Source organism: Gadus chalcogrammus, chromosome 12 (assembly GCF_026213295.1).
Source record: "Gadus chalcogrammus isolate NIFS_2021 chromosome 12, NIFS_Gcha_1.0, whole genome shotgun sequence".
In the NCBI taxonomy this organism is placed as follows: domain Eukaryota; kingdom Metazoa; phylum Chordata; class Actinopteri; order Gadiformes; family Gadidae; genus Gadus; species Gadus chalcogrammus.
The window spans coordinates 24,659,580-24,681,334 of NC_079423.1; the positions used below are offsets into that span (position 1 = coordinate 24,659,580).

General features: G+C 42.7%; 2 protein-coding genes across 5 annotated transcripts in view; both read left to right on the top strand.

Annotated features, from left to right (window-relative positions):
- The first annotated feature begins 313 nt into the window (after positions 1-313).
- On the top strand, positions 314-10,184 carry rad23ab (RAD23 homolog A, nucleotide excision repair protein b). Its single transcript, XM_056604171.1, has 10 exons — positions 314-623; positions 1,391-1,472; positions 1,955-2,034; positions 2,567-3,129; positions 3,667-3,713; positions 3,908-4,035; positions 4,560-4,686; positions 6,271-6,482; positions 8,095-8,247; positions 8,463-10,184. The coding sequence occupies exons 1-10, from the start codon at positions 555-557 to the stop codon at positions 8,574-8,576; spliced, it is 1,575 nt and encodes a 524-aa protein (XP_056460146.1). The 5' UTR covers positions 314-554; the 3' UTR covers positions 8,577-10,184.
- Positions 10,185-11,705: 1,521 nt separating this feature from the next.
- The window catches only part of LOC130393102 (epidermal growth factor receptor substrate 15-like 1), a 38,120-nt gene continuing 28,070 nt past the window's right edge, over positions 11,706-21,755 (top strand). For all 4 annotated transcript variants that reach the window (XM_056603688.1, XM_056603689.1, XM_056603690.1 and 1 more), the window contains exons 1-13: positions 11,706-11,948; positions 12,867-12,908; positions 13,294-13,383; positions 14,597-14,644; positions 14,952-15,047; positions 15,540-15,608; positions 15,795-15,920; positions 16,212-16,271; positions 16,806-17,048; positions 17,541-17,698; positions 18,631-18,787; positions 19,163-19,225; positions 20,876-20,961. In XM_056603688.1, the coding sequence (XP_056459663.1) occupies positions 11,922-11,948; positions 12,867-12,908; positions 13,294-13,383; positions 14,597-14,644; positions 14,952-15,047; positions 15,540-15,608; positions 15,795-15,920; positions 16,212-16,271; positions 16,806-17,048; positions 17,541-17,698; positions 18,631-18,787; positions 19,163-19,225; positions 20,876-20,961 (1,265 nt within the window). In that variant the 5' untranslated portion in view covers positions 11,706-11,921. The remainder of the gene's footprint in view (positions 11,949-12,866; positions 12,909-13,293; positions 13,384-14,596; positions 14,645-14,951; positions 15,048-15,539; positions 15,609-15,794; positions 15,921-16,211; positions 16,272-16,805; positions 17,049-17,540; positions 17,699-18,630; positions 18,788-19,162; positions 19,226-20,875; positions 20,962-21,755) is intronic.

Sequence of the window (21,755 nt, forward strand, 5' to 3'; positions counted from 1 at the left end):
GTCAATAAAATAACGCCTTTCTCGATTCTGTGACATCTGCTGTCTTTGCATGTTTCCAAATTTCCAATAGGCCTATAATAGGCCTCCTATAATAATTAAATAGATCCTCAGGATGGGTTCACAGTGATGATTTTTATGCATGTATATATATGTGTGTGTGTGTGTGTGTGTGTGTGTGTGTATATTTATATATATATATATATATTTTTTTTTTATATATATATATATATATATTTTTTTATATATATATACATATATACGTTTCATTCCGGTGGTGAGATGCGCTTGTTACGAGCGCACGCAGGCATCAACCACCGCACGACGGACGCGCATAACGGAACCCTATTTTCCGCCCCCAGTGTGCCTTGTCTCAAGCAGCAAGTAGATGGCGTCTGAGCCCACTTCCACTGCCCAGCGAGACAGCTGAGTCACACGCACACGCATACAAACCACACAGTCGGAAGGGGAAGGGAACACTAAAGATATTCCTGCCCTAGCACGCCGTGTTATTGGGGTTCCTGACAGCCATTCTTTCAACGAATAGTGTTGGAAAGATGCAGACGATAACGCTGAAGACCCTTCAGCAGCAAACGTTCAAGATTCAGATAGATCCAGAATGGACGGTGAGTAGAAGTTAGGGGGGGGGGGGCTGAAGTAAACACGAGCAGGTCAGGGGGGACGGAGTCTCACCCAGCCGGAGGAGGAGGGCCTAGCTGAGGGCGATTTCATGATCAACACAGGCGTGCTGGTTACTTTGTTGTATTTTGTTCAAAGGATCCTATGCTCATTGTTAAAAATGTGGCAGTGCGATTTATGAGTCGTGTTTTCTGGTAGCGTTTTGTAATCCTGACCTCAACAGCTCTGTGTCCCACCGTGAATGACTGTGCAATATTTTTTTTTCTCAATGGATGTAGAAGTATTGTATTAGGCATTGCTGGGCAGACTGAACAGAGGGCATAGGCTATAGTATGGCACTTTGAATTTTCTTCTATAGAATGGGTTATTAGAAAAGGGGCTCAGCTCATGTACCCTTTAGTTAGGCCTACTTCAAATAGACCTGTATACATGGTTAACATTGGGAGTTAGATGTAGATGACAGTTTCGATTATGTGTTATCTCTTATTATGTAGCCTGTGTTGGACATGCTACAAAATGAGAACATTAAATGTCCTTTGTTGACTGAATTTATTTGACTGAGTTGGCTAAATTATAATTGTGGGGTTTGCCTGGCATGTATGTGTGTGTGTGTCTGTGTGTATATACTTTATGTATTTATGTATAAATGTGTGTGTGTGTGTGTGTGTGTGTGTGTGTGTGTGTGTGTGTGTGTGTGTGTGTGTGTATATAAATATATATATATATATATGTTTTATCTGTCATTGTATTTCAGGTGAAGTCTCTAAAGGAGAAGGTAGAAAAGGAGAAAGGCAAAGAAACCTTCCCGGTGACGGGGCAGAAACTAATCTATGCAGGTGAGCCAGAGAATCTATTTTACAGTGGTGACATTGGCACTAACCAAAAATGTGATTTATAATTGAGCTGGATTAGACTAATTAAAGCCCATGAATAATCCATCAGTTTTATATTAACCTTTGAATGGAAGTAATTTGGCCGGTGTTTGCTGATATGATGAGTGATATGATACTCAGGCAATATAACAAGATTATGTCACTGAATGCTATTACACAGATGTTTGACTTTCAGCATAAATTGGTTGTTGTTGTAGATATTCAATTTGATTGTAGGCCTAACTTTCAAGAGACAAAACAGTCTTTGAATCAAATGCCATACTTAAAAGGCAAAATTACAATTGTGGCTGACATTTTGGAGTAATGATTTGACACAGTACAGTTTTTGTTTGTCCACTTTATATATTTTTGTATTAGATTATAGTTTTGCTGATATACATTTTGAAAAGAGTTGAAGCGTGATTTATCTTCTTTCTCTGGCACAGGTAAAATTTTGAATGATGACGTTCCCTTGAAAGAGTACAAAATCGATGAGAAAAACTTTGTAGTGGTCATGGTGACAAAGGTAAGGGCTTTTTAGTGTAATACCCTTCCTGCTTTCACCTTCTCTGATCCTGTTTAATTGCTGGGTTCTACATAATGCCCATTCTGGTTCTGCCTTAATTTGATAAAATATTTGTTATGATACAAATATTACTAGAAATATATCATCATAAGTTCTACATCTGAAAAGTATTTGCGAAAGTATTATGCAGTGTTGTAATAGTTTGAAGAACGTTAACTTGATATGCTTTTATAAACTTGATAGGTTTGTAATGTAATGGGAAACCAAATAAATTCCCTATAATGTTTTTGTTGAGTGAGACATCCCAACAAACTATTTTCTAGATCAATTTTTAACATTCTTTGTACAGGTCTATACTTCTAATGCACATCACAGAAGATTATCGTCCCATAGAGAAGTTTTTGTTGAGGTTTTCTCAAATCGTTGAGCCCCAATGTGTTCAGGGTCACATTCAGCCATTTTAATGGAGAGTGTCCATTTCAACCTTGACCTTGACAAAGTCCATTCGGCCATTTTTATTTTATTTTCCCAGCCCAAACCGTCAAATTCATCAAAAAACGCCCCTCAAGCTTCCCAAACGGCCCAGCACATCCCAGCCCCGTCTCAAACCCCGACAGCATCTGAGGCCCCTGGCCCGAGACGAGTGCCCCCGGCAGCCGTACCAGCACCAACGACTCCAGTGCCTGCCCCTTCCCTCGCCCCGCTCCCAGGCACCACAAACTCAGCGGCCCCATCTGAAACCCAGACTTCAGCCAGCCCGGCGGGTTCTCTGCCTCCGGGAGCAACGCCAGACAGGGAGGCCCCTCGGAATGGGGCCTTGGCTACAGCTCCAGCTCCTCCTCCTGCCACTGCAGTCTCTACCTCCTCAGCCTCCTCAGCCTCCTCAGCCTCCCCAGCCGCCACGCAAGGCTTAGTTTCCAATGAACAGGAAGATGTTAAAGTCACGGAGCAGGCCGTAACGTCGGCCGCTGGTCCGGAGGAGTCCCCTAACACGGGCGAATGCCCCGTCGCGGGTGAACAGCAAGAGGAGAAGCCCCGGGAAGAGGCTGAGACTGAAGCATCTGACCCGCCGCCAGTCCACGCTGGGGCTTTTGGGTCGGTGAACAAAACAGGCAATCATTCTACGTGACATTCGATTACATACTCTTTTAGTAGCACCATATCAAAACAAGACTGGAAATCTGTTTAGTATTTTTGAGTGCAGTTCCCATTGAAAACGTCCCCATTGGGAACGGGCTGATTGCCTGACTCTGGTATTGCTGCTTGCAGCTTCCTTGTGGAGCGCCTATACAAACAACTATACGAACACACTCAACACTGTATTTCCAAGTTTGAATTCGATTGGATGAACGGTTGCGGACAGACATGCATACATACAAAGAGACGCCTCTAATTATAGTTGGATTGTTTTAGTCTGTATTGACGCAATCAATCAGTATTATCTGTAAACATTACGGTCATAATTCAGCTATGATTAAATATGCTTTTCAATATAGTATTACTATAATAAGCTATGTCTATGACAGCTATTAGCTTTCATAGTAGATAAGCAGATTGGATTGCAGATTGAAAAGAACGTTGTTTCTATTTTTATTCATTAACTGTTTATTTGTCTTCACATTTCTCTCAAAGGCTTGTGGACGATCTGGATCTTCTAGAGGAGGCTGCTTCAATACTCGGTAATGAATGTGTATCAACTCCTTCCTTCGTATTTCCGTCCTCTATCTCCCTCTTCTGTCTAAGCGTTGGTGTTCCCCTCCCTCCGTCCTTCCTCTCTGTATCTTTGTTCTCCTCGAATCTCTTCCATCCCAATAACCTTCTATTGGTCTACCATTTTTTGACGGCCTCCTGATATTCTCTAACTCCCCCACAGTGACGGGCCAGGCCTATGAGAACCTGGTGTCGGAGATCATGTCCATGGGCTATGAGAGGCAGCTGGTGGTGTCTGCCCTGAGGGCCAGCTTCAACAACCCGGACCGCGCGGTGGAGTATCTTCTCATGGTGAGGGTGACGCACAAGCACTGCAGTGTTGTGTGTCTCCCGATGGCACACCACAAGTTTGCGGAGTGTCGTAAAGCGTTGAGAGTCAATGTAAGATGCCTAGCCTTGCACGCTACCCAAACAAACAGCCACAAATCCAAAAAACGGCAACAAATGCGAACAAACCAACAAATGACAGAAAATAAGGGCCAGTGTGCCATACCGGTGGTCTTTTGCTGTTGAAGGTACTTGTAGGTTGTATTTTTTTGGCTAAAATGTTAAATTGGTTTTGGTCCAACTTTGGCTACATTCTGTAGGTGGGTGCTGTTGGGGCAGTGAGCAAGCACTTTCTAGAGGGTGAGCTACACTTACTATTTACTATTTAGCAGACACTTTAGCTTATCTAAAGGCAGGCTGCGGACATTGGGGGTTTGAACCCAGAACGTTTCAGCTGGGAGTCAAAAACCCCGGACCAATAGACTATCCTGCACCTCCCCCCCGCTGTCTGGTAATATAAAGAAAAGGATCATCGTTGTTGTTTGCAGGGTATGCCAGCAGATCCTACTGGTCTAGCCGAACAAGAGCCACTGACGCTCAGTGCTCCATCCAACCCCCCTGCTTCCACACCTGCCCCCCCGGATCAACCCCTACAGGCATCAGCACCCCCCAACAGTAAGCACCAACACATCCACGCACGCATACATACTGCTACACACATCAACACACCCACTCTCCCACATAAACACCCGTTTATCAAAGGACAACGTTTTCAACGTGGACCCTGTTCTCCCATCATTTTGGGTCTAGCTGCCGGCAACAAACGGACAGGAAACAAGCATTCAAGGTGGACAACAAACAAGCATTGAGCCCAATCATGGCTCCAATGGCTGGGAATATAGAGTCCACGTTGAAAAAACTTTAAGCAATCCTTTTATAAGGGATGCACTTGGTTTAACGTGAAATACATAATGTTAAACCATAATCACACCAGATGGTCTGAGATGTATCCGGGTAGTGTAACAGGTTAGAGTAGCTGTTATAGCACATGAGTCGCTTTCTGATAACGTAACAATTGTATCAGAAAGTGACCGCCTCGCTGGTGATCGGTGGGAAACGGTATACGAACAACCCCTCCTACCAATTATAATGTATCCTTTCCATGCGCACATTTGTATTATTACACGGTATGCAGGAATATGTTCATGTGCCAATATGTCTTCACTCCAGGCTACTTTTGTCTTCAATATTCACTTCTAGGGACCTGTATAGGAAGACATTTGCCCAATCCCAATTCACCCCTTAACACCCAGACAAAACCCTTTAAACTGGTGTATGTTTTTATTTACTTTTAATAATAAATCTTATTTTCATGCATATTTCAATAATATTTCATGTCTCAAATTCAGATTTTTTGGCAGAGCTGCCTACAATTATTCTTCCATGTCACATTAACGTGTAAACAAGGGGGCATAGTGTCTCTGACCCCAGATGTAGTTGAACCTTGAAAATGTTTGATGTTTGTAATGCATCCATGTGAAAAAGATTTTGCAGAGCAGATTCATTTTATTCTTGTATCTGGCCGTCCAGCAAAAAACAAAAAAGGTCTGGTTCCATGCTGGATCAATCAGCAATGACTCGCAACAAACCCTTGCAGAGAAGGTGACACCCTGCTAACCCCTGGGAGGAATGCGCATCTTCACGTACACATAGGTCAAAGACTGGCAAAAGGGGAGTGTACAGATCTCTGGAGCTGGGATGTGGCTCTTCCCGTCCTTTGCATATATCCTCAGACCATTTTTCTAAAGTAATCCAGTGGGATTTCGGATCACGGATTGGATCAAATCTTGGAATGGGGTTTTTCAAAGCAAAAGATGGATCCCGAACTAAGATCAGATCATGTAATCCGATCTTACATTTGATTTGGATCAAACCTGCCCTTTGGGTTTTTTCAAAACTTTGAACTCGATTTGGGATTTATTTGCTCCAAAAAAACAGGATTATCCTGATCCCTTCGGAAGGGTGGATTCAGTTGGTTATCCTGAAATTTGGTATTTTGGATCACAGTGATCCAATCCAATGTTCCTTTAAAAACTGGCATAAAAGTAAGATGGATCAGGTGACCCTGGATAGCAAAACATGGGATTTCCAAATCTGGATCAATTTGATCCAGATTTTTATAATTCTTTTTAAACTGGACCCAGGAGGCAGAAGTTGAATTTGGCCTCAACTTGAATGCATGTTGTTTCTCCTCCCCAGCAGGGGCAGCATTGCCTGTGAATCTGCTCCCTTTGGTCGGTGGTGGTGAAAGTGGTGATATAAGTCCAGGGGGAACAGTGACAGGGAACCCTCTGGAGTTCCTGAGGAGCCAGCCTCAGTTTCAGCAGATGAGGCAGATCATCCAGCAGAACCCCTCTCTGCTACCAGCCCTGCTACAACAACTTGGCCGAGACAACCCCCGGCTCCTGCAGGTACTTCCGCCCCACTCTATACTGACTCGTGTGGGTTTGTGTTGGTGTGAGAGATTGAGGTTGGGGGACTTCGGTTTCATTGGCTGTTAATTGGTGTAAAGCACACGACATTTTACACGAGAGGCCATTCGTGTAAGATAGAAAAGACGCAAGATGAAACGCCCATGAAGGTGAGCTGACTGCGAAGCCTGAGGTTCTGCCATCCAAACCCAGTTTCGGCCGATAAAACCCCTTCGCTATGAGCGAAAGAGATCAGCCATGAAAGCATCAATGTTAAATATTATGTTTGTTCTGTATGTGTTGTTCATATTATGTACAATATAGTATAGCGAATATAAAATAGTGATTATGTCTCTCAAATTGTACAGTATATAAGCTAATACTTAATATGATAATTGTGCTGTGTCTGAGATGCACCACACAGAGTTTGACAAGTGTTCTCAACAGCGTGATATGTTATTATTTGATTGTTTCTTTAATTCTACTAAAAAGATGAATGTCATTTCTGGAATTAGTATGATGTCCTCCCTTTTCTCCCATGGTTGGAGGCACCCTCACACATACCAGCCCTCGCATTGATGCGTGACTGACAACTAGGGCCGTAACGATACACCCACTCACGATTCGGTTTGTATCACGATATTTGAACCACGGTTAGATACATCCCACAAATATTTTAACTTTAAATAGCATTTTATTTAAACAACACTTATGTAACAATTAACTTAATGTAACATTTAATAACAAATCATTTGGAACACTGAACAGATTTAAACAGAAAGAATACTATTAAAGTATAGCTAAATTAATAAATAAATAACCAAAGATTGCAGTTGGAGAATGCTTGCAGGTAGGCAAAACCCCTCAACTAGTTTGGTTGGTTTAGTCAAATATCCTATTAGCACTTCTTATTAGGCTATGTAGCTTAAATAATGACATAATCAGGCCGTATAGAATGCAACATGTTGAATAGCCTAACTTTCAATAGATGGGAAAAAACATGAACGTCGCAATAACGAGCGTTATCCGTAGCCACGGAGAGCTGTCATCACAGAGTGGGCATCTCGTCGCATACTTACGGCATCAATTTGACCGGAGAGTTAGAAAGGGCGTATCGCGCTTCTGCCTTCTCACACCGCGAGACAGGTTCGTGGCTTTGAGTGTCGCGATTTCGGTTTCGATACGCGTATCGTTACAGCCCTAGTGACAACAGATGATGAGACTCATTTGCATTTTGCGGCAATGCATTTGTCCATACAAATATTTTTACCATTAAGTCATTTAGAGTACATCTTTATGCATAGAGACTTACAGAGAATTTAAGATCCATGCCATGTCAAGGAGCAGGTAGTTATATCTTTCCCTTGCCATTAGGATTCAAACCCAGGCAGAGAGTCAGTATAAACCCCTCACCACAAGATGACCCTGCACCGTTATCCCTGCAAGGCATTTACAAATGGGATCTTTAATTCCTTAAAATAATACCTGTACTGTTTACAGATTGCTATACTTGCCACAGCCAGATGCAGTCAGGAGGACAATTAATTATTTACAAATCCTGTTTTCCTCTTCTTTATGTGTTCTAACAACTGTCTCTTGTTTTGTTCCCCAGCAAATCACTCAGCATCAGGAGCGCTTTGTCCAGATGCTGAACGAGCCCCGCAGTGGGGGGGATACCCCTGGAGGGGAGGGGGCTGCGGGCCAGGGGTCACCACAGACCAACTACATCCAGGTCACTCCGCAGGAGAAGGAGGCCATCGAGAGGGTAGGAACGAGGGAATCACTAGTCTGTCTGTCTGTCTCCTTCTGTCTGTCTGTCGGTCGGTCGGTCGGTCTGTCTGTCTGTCTCTCTGCCTGTGATTGCTTCTCTGATTATAGTTGTGGCAACAGTTGCCATCCCAGGTGTCACCAGGGTTAGCAGCATTCGAGTGAGTGTGGTGGTTTCCCAAATCCTAAAACGTGTGCATCATCATGTTTCAGCTAAAAGCCCTGGGCTTCCCGGAGGGACTGGTCATCCAGGCCTACTTCGCCTGCGAGAAGAACGAGAACCTTGCCGCAAACTTCCTGCTCCAGCAGACGTGGGACGATGAATGAGAGTCCGAAACACAGAGAGACCACGCTGCACCACATGAGGTCCTTGATGGGGATGGAAGGAAAGGACATTTGCAAGGGGGGAGCGCACTCTTTTCCGGGCAAGGGGGTATGGATCTACGGTGATGAGGCTGTTGATAGTGACATCAGCAGTAATGGTGAGGTGGGGATGATGAGGAATGGATAGTGAAGTTGAAGGTTTGACACACTGTTTAAAAGCTACCTGTGCTGCGCCGCTGCCGGTTCGCCACACCGATGTGATGATGTCAATGTCCCTGGCACTGCATCTCTATTTGCTGCTACTATGATTACCGCTGCCCCCTCTGCTGTCTCGTCACACTCATTATAAGAGAAGGTATGGGTTTGTCATCATAGGTGACAACGTTCACCAGATGGGCAATCCAACCATGTGAAATAATTGGAAAGTCATCCTTACATTTGAAAAGTCATCATAGACAAACATAAGACAACAGTCACAGAACTAATCTGAAACCACAAACAAAAGCCTTCTATAGACAATCTTTGACAAAAAACATAATATCGAGATAAGGCATTTTACATAGTTGCTAGGGGAGGTTAAGTCTATGGCTGGTCAAATCAACTGGCCCTTATCTGAGCCAATACAATACAGAAACTGTTGATGTTAACAACCATTAAGGTATTGGTTGTGATTTATTATATATATTTTGATATATATCTATAGATATAAGTATATATCTACATAGATATTTATACCAACAAATACACCACCGGATCACGTGAGATGACATGAATGCATTTGTGTTATTAATGTGATGAAGGCTTAATATCTTGTCATTGACAATATGTCATCATGTTGGCGTGTTGGTGTTACAATAGACAGAGAGTCCTAGACTTCTAATATGAAATCCAATATTTATATGTCATTTCCATGTTTCAGTTTGTCTTGTGTATTTAATACGGATCTTTATGCTGTAAGCTTGCAGATTGGGCCATTGCTCCTACATGCCTTATATTTTTAAAGAAACGAACAGGTATGTTTTGCATAGTGAGCTTTAGTTTTCATTTTATTGTTCTTAAACAAGATTGTTTTAAGAGTGTCGTATCAATAGAGTTGTAAATGCTGGAAACGAATAAGCCTATGTCTGTAGAAAATGGACTAAAGGGAATTCCAAGAAGTGCTAGAAGCCAAAAGATTGAATAAGACCTTTAAAATAAGCATGTGCTTTGAGTGTTTTCGTTGCCTTGGTTATTTTTTTGTCTGATATTTAACACATTTCAGACTGGAAAATGTTTACTTTGTATGGATGGTATCAACAGACTGCACATAATTTCGAAAATGTGCCCTAATTCACCTGAAGAACTTTTTGGGTTGCATGAGTTTGTTTTGAAAGGTTATTTATAGCATGGTATAGCAGGATTAGGGTGGTGTGATATTGTATTGAGTCAAAATGTGTTGGTTTTTTGTTTTTAAATACAATTATAAATTATAGCCTTAAAATATACCAAGACGTTTTGCTGAATAGATGTGGAAAAACTTGTTTCAGCATTGTGTAAAATAAATGGCTTTTACAAAGCAAACTAGTATGCATTGGTCATGCTTCCAGAGGATTCTCTGCAGTTAACTCAATTCATAGTGAGATTGTGTCTGATTATCAGATAGGACGGAGCTCCAAAGGGGAGGGGGGGTATATTAAATAACATAGTTGTATACAACTACATGTAAAACCTTTTAAAAAAACCACACACACATACACACACACAGAATAACACATTCAAACCAGCATTCCTCGACTTCACACAAGAGCTTATCTTCCTCCTGCCTCTGTTAACTGTACATATCGTTCTGGTAGACCAGTTCCAAATTTAAGTACATGACAGCGCTGCAGAGTACAGACAATCAGCTAACCCAGTCCCTATATATATATATATATATATATATATATATATATATATATATATATATATATATATATAATTAATTGATATATGATACATAAGAATACATAAGAAAAAGAAGCCAGTTGGATCAGTAGGGTTTCTGACTTCATCCAGAATTTCTGAAGTTTCATCCCACACTGGAACACAAGCAGTTCTAATTCAGATCCCGGTTTCAATAAATGTTACCACCATAATGGGCGCAGTGTTGACGGTGTTCCACGTCTGGGCCATGTTCTGGGCTTTGATGCAGTTGGCTTCATTGTAGAAGGCCTCTCTGGGGGCCTGTATCGCTCTCTTCTCCTTCCAGGTGAAGAAGTTCTTGTAGTCACTCAAGTATTATTGTTTCCTTTCCTAACACCTCGATTTGAGTCTGCAAAGTGAGGTGTTAATTGTAATTCTTTTGGCAGGTCTAATTCTGGAATTCAAACCGTAGTCACCGTACATGAAATGCACGAGCCAGACTGAAACACACATGATGTAATCACGTAATCAGTGATCTGACATAGGCCTACCCCTAGAATGAATAGATTCTCAACTTATAGTCGATTGTACATATTGTTACCTTAATTAAACACAATTACAATCGAGACAAATTAATAAGCATGTAACATCTAGGGTTATGTTGTTACATGTGCACATGTGGAACAATACCAATATTTTTCATGTCACGTTTTCACTGCATGTCTCCACTCATTCCACTAGTCCAATCTATCTCCCTCTGTGACCAAAACGTGCTGGGCTAAAATCCGCCAAAACATCAAGAACAAAATATGCTTTTTCTTATTAAACAGAAATTATGGCTTGTTTTTCTTGTTTTGTTCACCAAAGGCTTTTAAACCAACATTAACGGATCAACCAATGTCCTGGCACCATTTTGCTGTTTACAAACATGTACTGTATATTAGCTAAGATAGGGTTTCACTTCGGAAATAGATGAATTGCCTTCAATAAGAGCCCACTGTCTTTATCGCCATCTTGTGGCTGCACGTTTCAATTGCAATCGTTTGACGTGAATCAGTTATTTTGTGACCCTTCAATAGATTTGTGCTTTTCTTATTAGATTGAAAAAAATAATAGCATGGGTAATATGTTGGGTTGTTCATTTGAACGTAAGTGCCATGCCATGGGCCCTCAGGGGCTGATTGTGTACGGGGCCCAGAATCTCCTGCAACGCGCCATGTGTACTTTTTCTCAAATAGACTGGTCGTTCTTTGTTATTATCAGATACATTAACTGCCAGGAAAAATAATTTTGTTCTTTCTGTTTTGTCATTGAGAATTCCCTGGACAGGGTAAGACGTGGCGCACATTTTAGGGGCTCCGAATTATTGACTGACATTGAAAGTAAAAGGAGTGTAACAAGCCGCTTCGCCCACTTGGGGGCGTGTTGTCTTCGGAGGGTGTGTGCGTTCCCGCAGCAACAGGGAAGATGGCAGCCCTCGCATCTCTCACCCAGGTAAAGATGCATTCTTTTACGACAGTACACTCTACCGTTTGGCATTTAGTTGCCATAGCATGACACGCTATTTATTATTCTTTTATATTTTTTATTTGATTTAAATTACCGCGAGTCCGAGCGAGATATCCCCTCTGAACCGCAGCAAGAACGCTTCCAGTCAGCTGGTGCGAAGAGGCCTGACGGTGTTACCGTTAGATAGATAGTGGGGGGGACGGGGGGGTGGGGCGTTAGCTTTAGCTACAGTAAACATTGGGTAGCCTAGATGCTGCTGCCTAGTGCACTGACACAGCTTGAAAGCCATTCAATGCTCAAAACCAAATCGTTCAAACCCATTTCCCCATTCAGTCGCTCCATGAAACAGCCAAAGGTGCCCTCCGTAGACGTGGGTAGTGTGGTTGTACAGAAAGCGTCGGCGTTATGAGGGGGCTAACGTTAGCATAGCCTCGGTGTCAGCAGTGTTGGGAGGATGAAGGCAGTGTCTGCTGGGCTCCAGGAGCCGGGGAGCTAGCAAGCTAACCACCTAAGCTGTGATGAGGGATGCTGCCTGGAGCTTAGCCTGCTTGATGCCCTCGTCGGCTCTTGCGACTCGCAATGTCCTTTGCTTTATCTATAGCCTGATAAAAATGAAGGACAAATGATGTTGCTTGTTATTTGTGTCAAAGCATTCCCCTTTCTGAGATGTCTACTGTTATTTTGAAATGTAATAATATAAATTGAAAATACTGGTCCATTCACTGTTTTCATTTAGGTTGATGATTCTAAAATTGGATCTTTCCTCTTGCTGTGCTGTCAATAATAACAATTGTCCTTTCTTCTGATTTCGTGTTTTGCACTCTATTTAACTTAATGCCGTGTGTAATAACATAATATGTATAGTCATTGTCCGACCTTAACGTCAATCTCTCTTTGCTGTAGTTGTCAAGTGGGAACCCTGTATACGAAAGCTTTTATAGACAGGTAAGCTAGTATAAGAGACTACCCATCACTCCATCCATCTGATCTAGATCATGCCTGTTCTGGTGGGTGGACAGTAGAATAGAAGAGCCTTTCCCAGTTTGCATACAGTCACAATTCACATCCCTAGACAGTCCACAGACTGGGAAGGAACTTAACCTGTCTAAGTTGTTTTTGTTTTGTATCTAATGTAACAGACAGTTTACTTGCGGTAGATTCGATAGACCTAATGAATTGCAGTAGCCCTAATAAAGAATAATATCCATCCTGTGCAAACAAAGTCATATTCTGGGAAAAATGCAGGCTTCTTTAAATTAGATGAGAGGGTAGATGCCATACTTTTGACTGTAAGGTCATTATAAAGCAGTATGTGTGTGTTTGTGCCAAGGTTGATCCTGGGAATACAGGACGAGTAGGGCCAACAGAAGCTGCCTTGTTCTTGAAGAAATCCGGGCTGCCCGACATCACATTAGGAAAGGTGGGTGATTCAGGCCGTGTCTTACGCTTTTAGCTCCATGGCTTTCGGAAAGATAGAAAACAAAGCAAAGATAATGCATATCAAAAACGAACGTGTATGCCCCTTCTTTATTTTTAGCTGTCCTCTATAATTTAATTTTCATTGATTCTGGGTCCGATTTAGGAATAATATGTTATGTAAATCTAGTATTCTGTTATGATGCTGAGGTTGTCCCTACGGTAGTCAAACAAACTGCATAAACAAAACGTGCAGTAACGGAAAACAGAAACCCAAATGCAAATGCCTCAATACATATGCAACTCCAGCAATAATCGTTCATCGATTTTTAAAGCGCTTTTTGCATTTGCACTTTGCTCAACATTTCTCAGCCATACCATAGGCTTAGTATATCCCAACAACAAAAGTCACATTCTCTAATATTATTTTTTTGTCAAGCTTGACCATATTATGATTTGTCAGGTAAATTAAGTAGTTGAAGTTGTTGTTTTTGTGACATTGTAATAATTATGTCCATATAACAGAAAAACCTGGAAAAGTTGAAGCATCAATGTGCAGACAGAGGCCCATACCCTTTAGCAAAACGTTGACCAGCTGAAACCCATCAGTAGGCTTTAGCGCAGGCAATAGTAAAACTGCTTCAATTACTAACAAACAAGCATGCAGGCGAGTTCTCCCAAAAGACACTGACAGGAAGACAAGGGCATGGCCATACCAGCATCACTCTCTCCCTGGAACAGATGCGGCTTGCTATCCGCTCTCTCCGCCCAATTTATCCATTTCCATTTCTTATCAATCCTTATATGAGCTCACATTTATATTGTTATATTATCCACCTCCTTAATGGCATTAACTGTTTGAACAGAATACAACTTAATCGTCCCCCTATCCAAGATGAAATCTCTGAATAAAAACGGATCAGGTCACATAGCACCGTTCATAGTTATGTACAGAATCATGAAATTTCTTTGGTTTTCATTGTTAGTAGAACACTGTATTAGCCTCTAGTAATACACAGGTGCATGAGGCAAACAAAAGGTTGTTGGGGAGCTGTTAAAGAGTCTTGTTGCTCTATACCCATGAGAGTATAAAGCAATAAATAATCCAACCTCTTCACTAACTGCATCACTCACTCCTACTTCTCTTGGCAAACTCACATTGGTGGCTTGCCAACGACAATGTGTTGACTCTGCTTTTGCTTGCTTTTATTTTTCAGATCTGGGATTTAGCTGACCCGGATGGCAAAGGCTATCTTGACAAACAGGTAAAATAAAACACACAGACTCACACCATCCTTAACATCAGTTAAGGTTTACTTAGAACTTGAGTTTGCTTATCATTTGCATGGATCCCAAACAAACTGAACTGTGGAGCTGAACTGTGTTTGACAACCAAATCTCTCTGCAGCTCATGTTGGGCATTGCATTGAATCACCAGCTACCTCAAATCCCTGTGAAAGCCTTTATGTTGTGTTCAGGTGCCTTGTGGCAGGTTAAACGAGTTGACTGAGATCCATGGATACAAGCCTGCTAGTCGATATGAACCTCTGAATCTGTTTTGATCGTTCCCAGGGGTTTTATGTGGCCCTACGGCTGGTGGCGAGTGCTCAGAGCGGACAGGAAGTCAGCCTATCCAGTCTCAACCTCAACGCCCCCCCGCCCAAGTTTGTGAGTACAAGTTCATCTTCAACAGCTCCGAGGCCTTATGTAGCCCGGTGTGGAAACCACAGTCAATTTTCAGCAGCTCTTAGGCCTTATGTCACCTGCCGTGTAAACCACAGTTCATCTTCCACAGTGCTTACAGTTACATTTACAAAATGCTTTTATCCGAAGCGACTTGCATCCATTCATACAAGCATACAAACACCCACGATGGCGTCAACCGCCGAATCAAGGCCACAAAATAGCAACCTTCCGGTTACTAGCCAACCCACTCTGCCTCCTGAGCTAATGTCCGCTGGTGCGGAAACAACACGCTGCTCTTCCACAGCTCTGAGGTCTTGTGTACCCTGGTGCGGATAACACAGTCTACTCATACTGTTAGCTAAGGTTGTTGTATTAGATGTTAAATGAATCATTATGAAATGTAATAGCAACATAATGTCATGCTATAGGTCAAAATCTGTCATTTGACCCTTCCTTTTATGGTTCTTCTTGCAGAAGGACACCAGCAGCCCGTCTCTGAGCAGCACCTCTTCGGTCCCCATCGAGCCTCACTGGGCCGTCAGGGTTGGTACACCACATTGGATCACCTCTCATTTAGGGCTGGACTACCTCACAGAAGCTGTAGACAAATGACATTAATAATCTTTCTGAGAATGAATAGACACAAGACAACATGGCTACAGGAGGTGTGATAGTATGGGGGCACTTATTTACCTTTCCTTATTGTCTATGTGTGTTTCTAACCTTAAGCCTGAGGAGAAGAGTAAATTTGACGGCATATTTGAAAGCCTGGCGCCGGTCAACGGACTGCTTTCAGGAGAGAAGGTCAAACCAGTCCTCATCAACTCCAAGCTACCTCTGGACGTCCTCGGAAAGGTCTGAAATGTTATTATTCAATATCCTACAATTTCAACAAGATCAGAGTGTTATTTGAAAAACAAAGTAATAACATCTACACTACATGGATAAGGATTATTGGTATTGTGTATATGTTAATCAGTGAGATAGAGTATTTTTTTTTACAGTGCAATGACTCACAGAGCTGTGATTTACATCTATTGGGATTGTGGTGCTTAAATGGTACTTATTTACTGTACTGAAAGTACAGTTATCCCGTTTGAAGTAGCACAACAATCAAAAACTTGCAATCTGTTTTCCAACCTGTAGGTGTGGGACCTCAGTGACATTGATAAAGATGGACATCTGGATAAGGACGAGTTTGCAGTGGTGAGCAAGTCCATGTTTTTCTGCAAAAAAGAACCTGCACCTCATGTGGGGCAGTGGCCAGCATTAGAGTCCGTATTAACAAGGAGCGGTTATATGGATATAGAAGTTTTTGTCTGTAATGTGAATTAAGTAAAATGGCTGTTGTTTGATACATTTATAATGGGATGGTGGTATCATTGTCGCAACTGGGGCTTCCATCCTATAAGATATAACGTGTACATTGACATGCCAACGCCTCTCTATGATTTCAGTAATCGTACTACTGACACGCCAAAAAACCCTCTCACTCACGCCACCCAGCCATCTGAGCTAAGCTAGTTTGCATCACACAGTTGTCACACAGCTATTTAAAGCGGACCAAACTCTTTTTAGATTCTGAGTGAATTAAGTTTTATTCTGAGAGGAGCTCAATCGTACACATTGCGTCTTAAATGTTTTCGAATAGCGTAACAATTAGCGTTGAAAAGCAGAGTGGGGCGTAGCTGTGTCCTTGTAACCAGAGCCCGTCTCCCTCTCCCCAACCGCCAACCCCAGGCCATGCACCTGGTGTACCGTGCGCTGGAGAAGGAGCCCGTCCCGGCGCTGCTGCCCTCCTCGCTCATCCCACCCTCCAAGAGGAAGAGGAGCTTGGGCTCCGTGACGGCAGGGCCCCCAAGCCTCCCGGCCAGCCCGCCCCCGCCCAAGGACTCCCTGCGCTCCACTCCCTCGCACGGCAGCATGAACTCCCTCAACAGCGCGGGCAGTCTGTCTCCCAAACACACGCTCAAATCAGGACAGGTAGCCCCACACACACACTATGCATTCCGCACACACACACACACGAACACACACACAAACACACACAGCTGTGTTTATGAAGCAGGTATAATAGTAAATGTTCAATTTCTGCAGTCCACACCTATTAAAAGAAAGCAAGAACAAGCGAAATACCAAGGACAAATGATAGCTAATTCATCACTGAATTCAAATTGAATACCCCACACAGGATCTGGTCTCCTATCACCCATCGGAAGCTGTGTCATTTTAAATTCTTACAGTTAAAAAGTTATGGTCGCCGAACGTCGTGCATGAACTGGGGTGCAATCTAACAACGTTGAGTGAGCCTACTACTCGTCCACACCAATTTTATGGCAAAACAGTGACTACATATGGCATGGCCGTGCGGGGACTGTCCCCACGTCACGAACGGTGTGTCAGAGGAACTGTCACGCCCCCGCTTTAGACTTCTCAGCAGGAAATCGCTCAACTTCCCCTTGCCTTCCCTCCCAGCATACGGTGAACTGGGTCGTCCCTGTGTCAGAGCGCGGCCGCTACGATGACATCTTCCTGAAGACGGATGCCGACATGGACGGCTTCGTCAGCGGCCTGGAGGTCAAAGAGATCTTCATCCACTCTGGCCTTCACCAGAACCTTCTGGCCCACATCTGGTAACGGGGACGCCTGCTTAATCTTTTAAGCCGTTGATAATCTATAGATAGTGCAGACCCTTTTCCCTGATGTGTCATCTTAGAAAAGCATACTATCTAAACACTAATTCATAACACTATCATAACACTCATTTTAGGTCTGATGCATTGATGTACAGTACAGTTATATGCTCCTATAACGGCTAGCCGTTGGGAGTTGCTGGACCGGCCCAATTGTCGATCCAGCGATGAAATTCATTTTTACTAAGCATTATCCTACGTAGCTGGATTCATGTACGCACTATTATTTTGAACGTCCTGTCACTTAAAAATAGCATTGTGAAGCATCTTATCCTAGCTATCTTTGTTGTTCACGGGGAATGGATTAACCTAGCAATTGATCCTTACTGTACCGACGGAAATATATTGTTTTGTTTCTCATTCTTCTGACAAATGTAATTATTGTATGTCGCTTGAAAAAAAGCGCTGGCTAAATGTAATGTAAGTGTAAATGTCTGCTCCTTTTAGGGACAGCTGCAGTGGTGATAGACTGAACTAGCAGTGATAATTATACACTGACCATGCTGGGGCTCTGGCCGCTATAAATGAAACACACCTATTTACCAACCCAAGGTTAATGCTGGGGGCCACACCTTGGTTTATGTATGTATGTATGTATGTGTGTGTGTGTGTGTGTGTGTGTGTGTGTGTGTGTGTGTGTGTGTGTGTGTGTGTGTGTGTGTGTGTGTGTGTGTGTGTGTGTGTGTGTGTGTGTGTGTGTGTGTGTGTGTATATGTGCTGTCTTATTCCTATAATAATATAAATCAATACTACAGAGAAGCTTGGGGACAGCGGGTTTAACTCAAACCACTGCAGCTAACCCAGTGCATGACCTTGGTGGCGCCTCAGCCTCTTCTCATCCTTGCCCCCCCCCCCCGCCCCTCCCCCACCAGGGCGCTGGCTGACACCAGGCAGATAGGGAAGCTGAGCCGGGAGCAGTTTGCTCTCGCCATGCACCTCATCCAGCAGAAAGTCGGCAAAGGCATCGACCCCCCGCAGTCCCTCACCCCGGACATGATCCCGCCATCGGAGAGGAGCACCCCTGTGCCCGTGGGTTCACGATACAAAACACACACCACAAGACCCAAGACTGCAGTAACCAAGTATAGCAAAAATAGCACAATTGCAGGCAACAACACATTGCTCAGAGTGCCTCGAGTCAATGCTGTACTTGCTCTAAATTTTTCTAACGTATCTTAACCAACAATGTGATTGTCAAAATGGGAAAACATCAACACTTAACATGCAACATTTAGCAAATGTAGGGAAGAGTAACGGCATGAAGTACGTTTGAGAGGGTCTTATTCATACAACGATTGTCAATGACGTTTGCACCTTTTTGCACCTCTTATGAGACTAAGATGCATGCTTTCTACAAATGGTGAAGTGATGGTGGTTGTATTTTGTCTGTTGGTGTGTCATCAGAGTTTGTCTGGCTACATGACCCCTGTGGGATCAGAGATGGTGGCTCTGTCTGAGATGAGAAGGGTAAGTGATATGATTCTCTTCACCTTTCCTCTTCTTCTTCGTTCTCTGCTTTGGCAGCAGAGTCACTTGTAGATATGTTTTTATTAACTTGCTTTTTATTAACTTGCACTCACAAATTATAGCAAACCAATCGTCCAGCCTCAACACAAGTAGAAGACTTTCATGTTTTGTATCTATAATATGTTTCTGGCGATGAAATAATTGAAATAATAATTGACTCATACTTTCATAGGTTCATAGGTTGTGTCAGGCCAGGTTGTGTCAGGCCAGCTACTACACTTTGATGCACGGCTAACCTCACTGCTTCACCAAGAAGTGCACTTAAGATATTCTGAACCTCTTATTCTCTCACTCTCTCTCACTCTCTTGCTGCTGCTGATGGTTATATGCCCTCTCCTCACCCCCCCCCCTGTGTTTAATGGTTTTAGGCTATAATGTACAAGCTATGGGTAGGTAACACAGAGTGGAACCCACTAATGCTTTCAGTGGCTGTGGGACAGATTAGTGGAAAGCATTTGGGAAGTCTCCGGAAACTGCTCTCCTATGCAGTGCAGTCTAGTGCCCACTGGTTACCATCACAATACCTGCACTGTTCTTTTTAACAAAGGAATTACAAGGTGTTAAATCTTCAGAAACCTTTAGAATCAGTCCAAATTGTAGGGTTCTCTTCTTTTTTAATATTTTTTTATTGAATGATTTCGTACATCTTTCCTCTTACTTTTTATATCAGTGCCATTTCAATGAACATTCTAACTTTCCAAAAACGCTGCATCTAGTTAGTCACACTTGAGTTAGTCACATTGATTAATATGTTAATCAATGAGATCTGCTTAGGAACATTCAACATTGCCTATCAGAAATATCATATTGTCCTCGACACGATTGTCATTAAGTAACACAATTGTAACTGTAAATCGAATTTAAAGATGGCCAGCTACAGAAGTACTTCTTCTTATTTTCTTATTGTTTTGTGCGTTGAACCTTACAAGGATTGTTTAAAGTGGGATTAACCGTTTTCAAAGGACATTTAAGCAGACTAGAGCAACACACCTTTGTGTCTGGATAGTGTGTTGTGATGATAAACCCTTTTGCTTATCAAAGTCCTTGTCCCCAATCCTAACCTTCCCAACACACGTGGGGACCCTCCAGTCAGTGTCTCTTTTTCTGTGGTGCTCCTACCCCAACGTATCCACCAGTGTTCAACCATTCCTCCTTGGCCTTCCATCATCCTCTCTTACCTGCTTATTCCTTGCTGTTTCTGGGGCGGACATCTCTTCCTTTCCTTTGTTTCTCTTGTCGGAACTGTTTGGCCTCTCCTCTGCCTTTCTCCCTCTGTGTAATGGTTGGACAGGGTTAGGGTTAGGGTTAGGGTAACCCTAACCCTAGCCTAACCCTATGAGCCTTACCTAGAAGACATCTTGGTTCCATCTTGGTTTATAAAGCTAACTGAGTGGTGGAAAAGGATGCAGAATTCTGCATTCTGTTCCCCCACCCAGGTAACTTTAAGAACCGAGACGGCCGTAAAAAGAACCACATTGCTCTTATTCTTTTTTTTTTCAAAAACACTGAAGAGCAAATATAAATATTTAACACCAAATGTTCAGTCTTTGTTTCATTCCATCTCTCTTCTGTGGCTGTTTGTCCTTGCAGGACAGCTCCAGTTCGGTAGGCTCCGGGGAATTTACGGGCATCAAGGACCTGGACGACCTCAGCCAGGAGATTGCTCAGCTCCAGAGGTAAACAAAGCAGCCTCTTTCTGTTTGGCATGCTTTAGGACTAGGAAGCATCACCAGCCAGCCACACAACTTTGCCTCACGCCAGAAACACTCAAAGCCACATTTGGATGATCTCATTTAGGGCTCTTCACGTCCAGGCATGAGAAGGCCTATACAGACAAGTGTTATGAAACTTCAATTGAATTCAGTTTTATTTTTACGGCCATTAATCACAGTAACAGACTCAAAGGGCTTAACAGGCTATATATTTATGACTAAAACCTCAGTCAAAACAGAAACCGTCTTAAGTTAAGATCGTGTGGAGCGTTTGGGAAGACGATTATCGGTTGTGGACAGAGCAGATATTTAGCAGAGCTGAATAATTGACTCCCTGTTCCTGAAGAAATCTCATCTTCACATTGATATGCAGGATAGTGATAGGCTATAAACGTATCTTGGCAAAAACGTTGCTGACTCAAAATACCCACAATTCATTGCACCGCAACCTGATCGTTATTTCACTCTGCATTCCAAGATTTATTTGTATTTGATTGTCTTCATAAGTATTCGTATTTCTGGGAAAAACCTTGAGTAAGCTGACAGTTATGAGAAACAGATGTGGGCCTTTTTTTTTTTTTTTTTTACAAAATAGCACACACAACTTCCCAGCACATATTTCTTCCATCAGACCATTTTACTTGAATGTATCTCCTCATCGCTTATCGTAAACTTTGCATTGCGATAAATCCATCCTCACGTCCACTGCTAGCAGGCAGAGTCACTGCTATCTCTAAAGGGTTATTACTTGCATTAGT

Bases quoted from the DNA above. Each gene is read 5' to 3' on its own strand.
- rad23ab (XM_056604171.1), top strand. From the start codon at position 555: ATGCAGACGATAACGCTGAAGACCCTTCAGCAGCAAACGTTCAAGATT. The intron at 624-1,390 runs GTGAGTAGAAGT...ATTGTATTTCAG, and splicing joins AGATAGATCCAGAATGGACG to GTGAAGTCTCTAAAGGAGAA. The intron at 4,036-4,559 runs GTGAGGGTGACG...TGTTGTTTGCAG, and splicing joins CGGTGGAGTATCTTCTCATG to GGTATGCCAGCAGATCCTAC.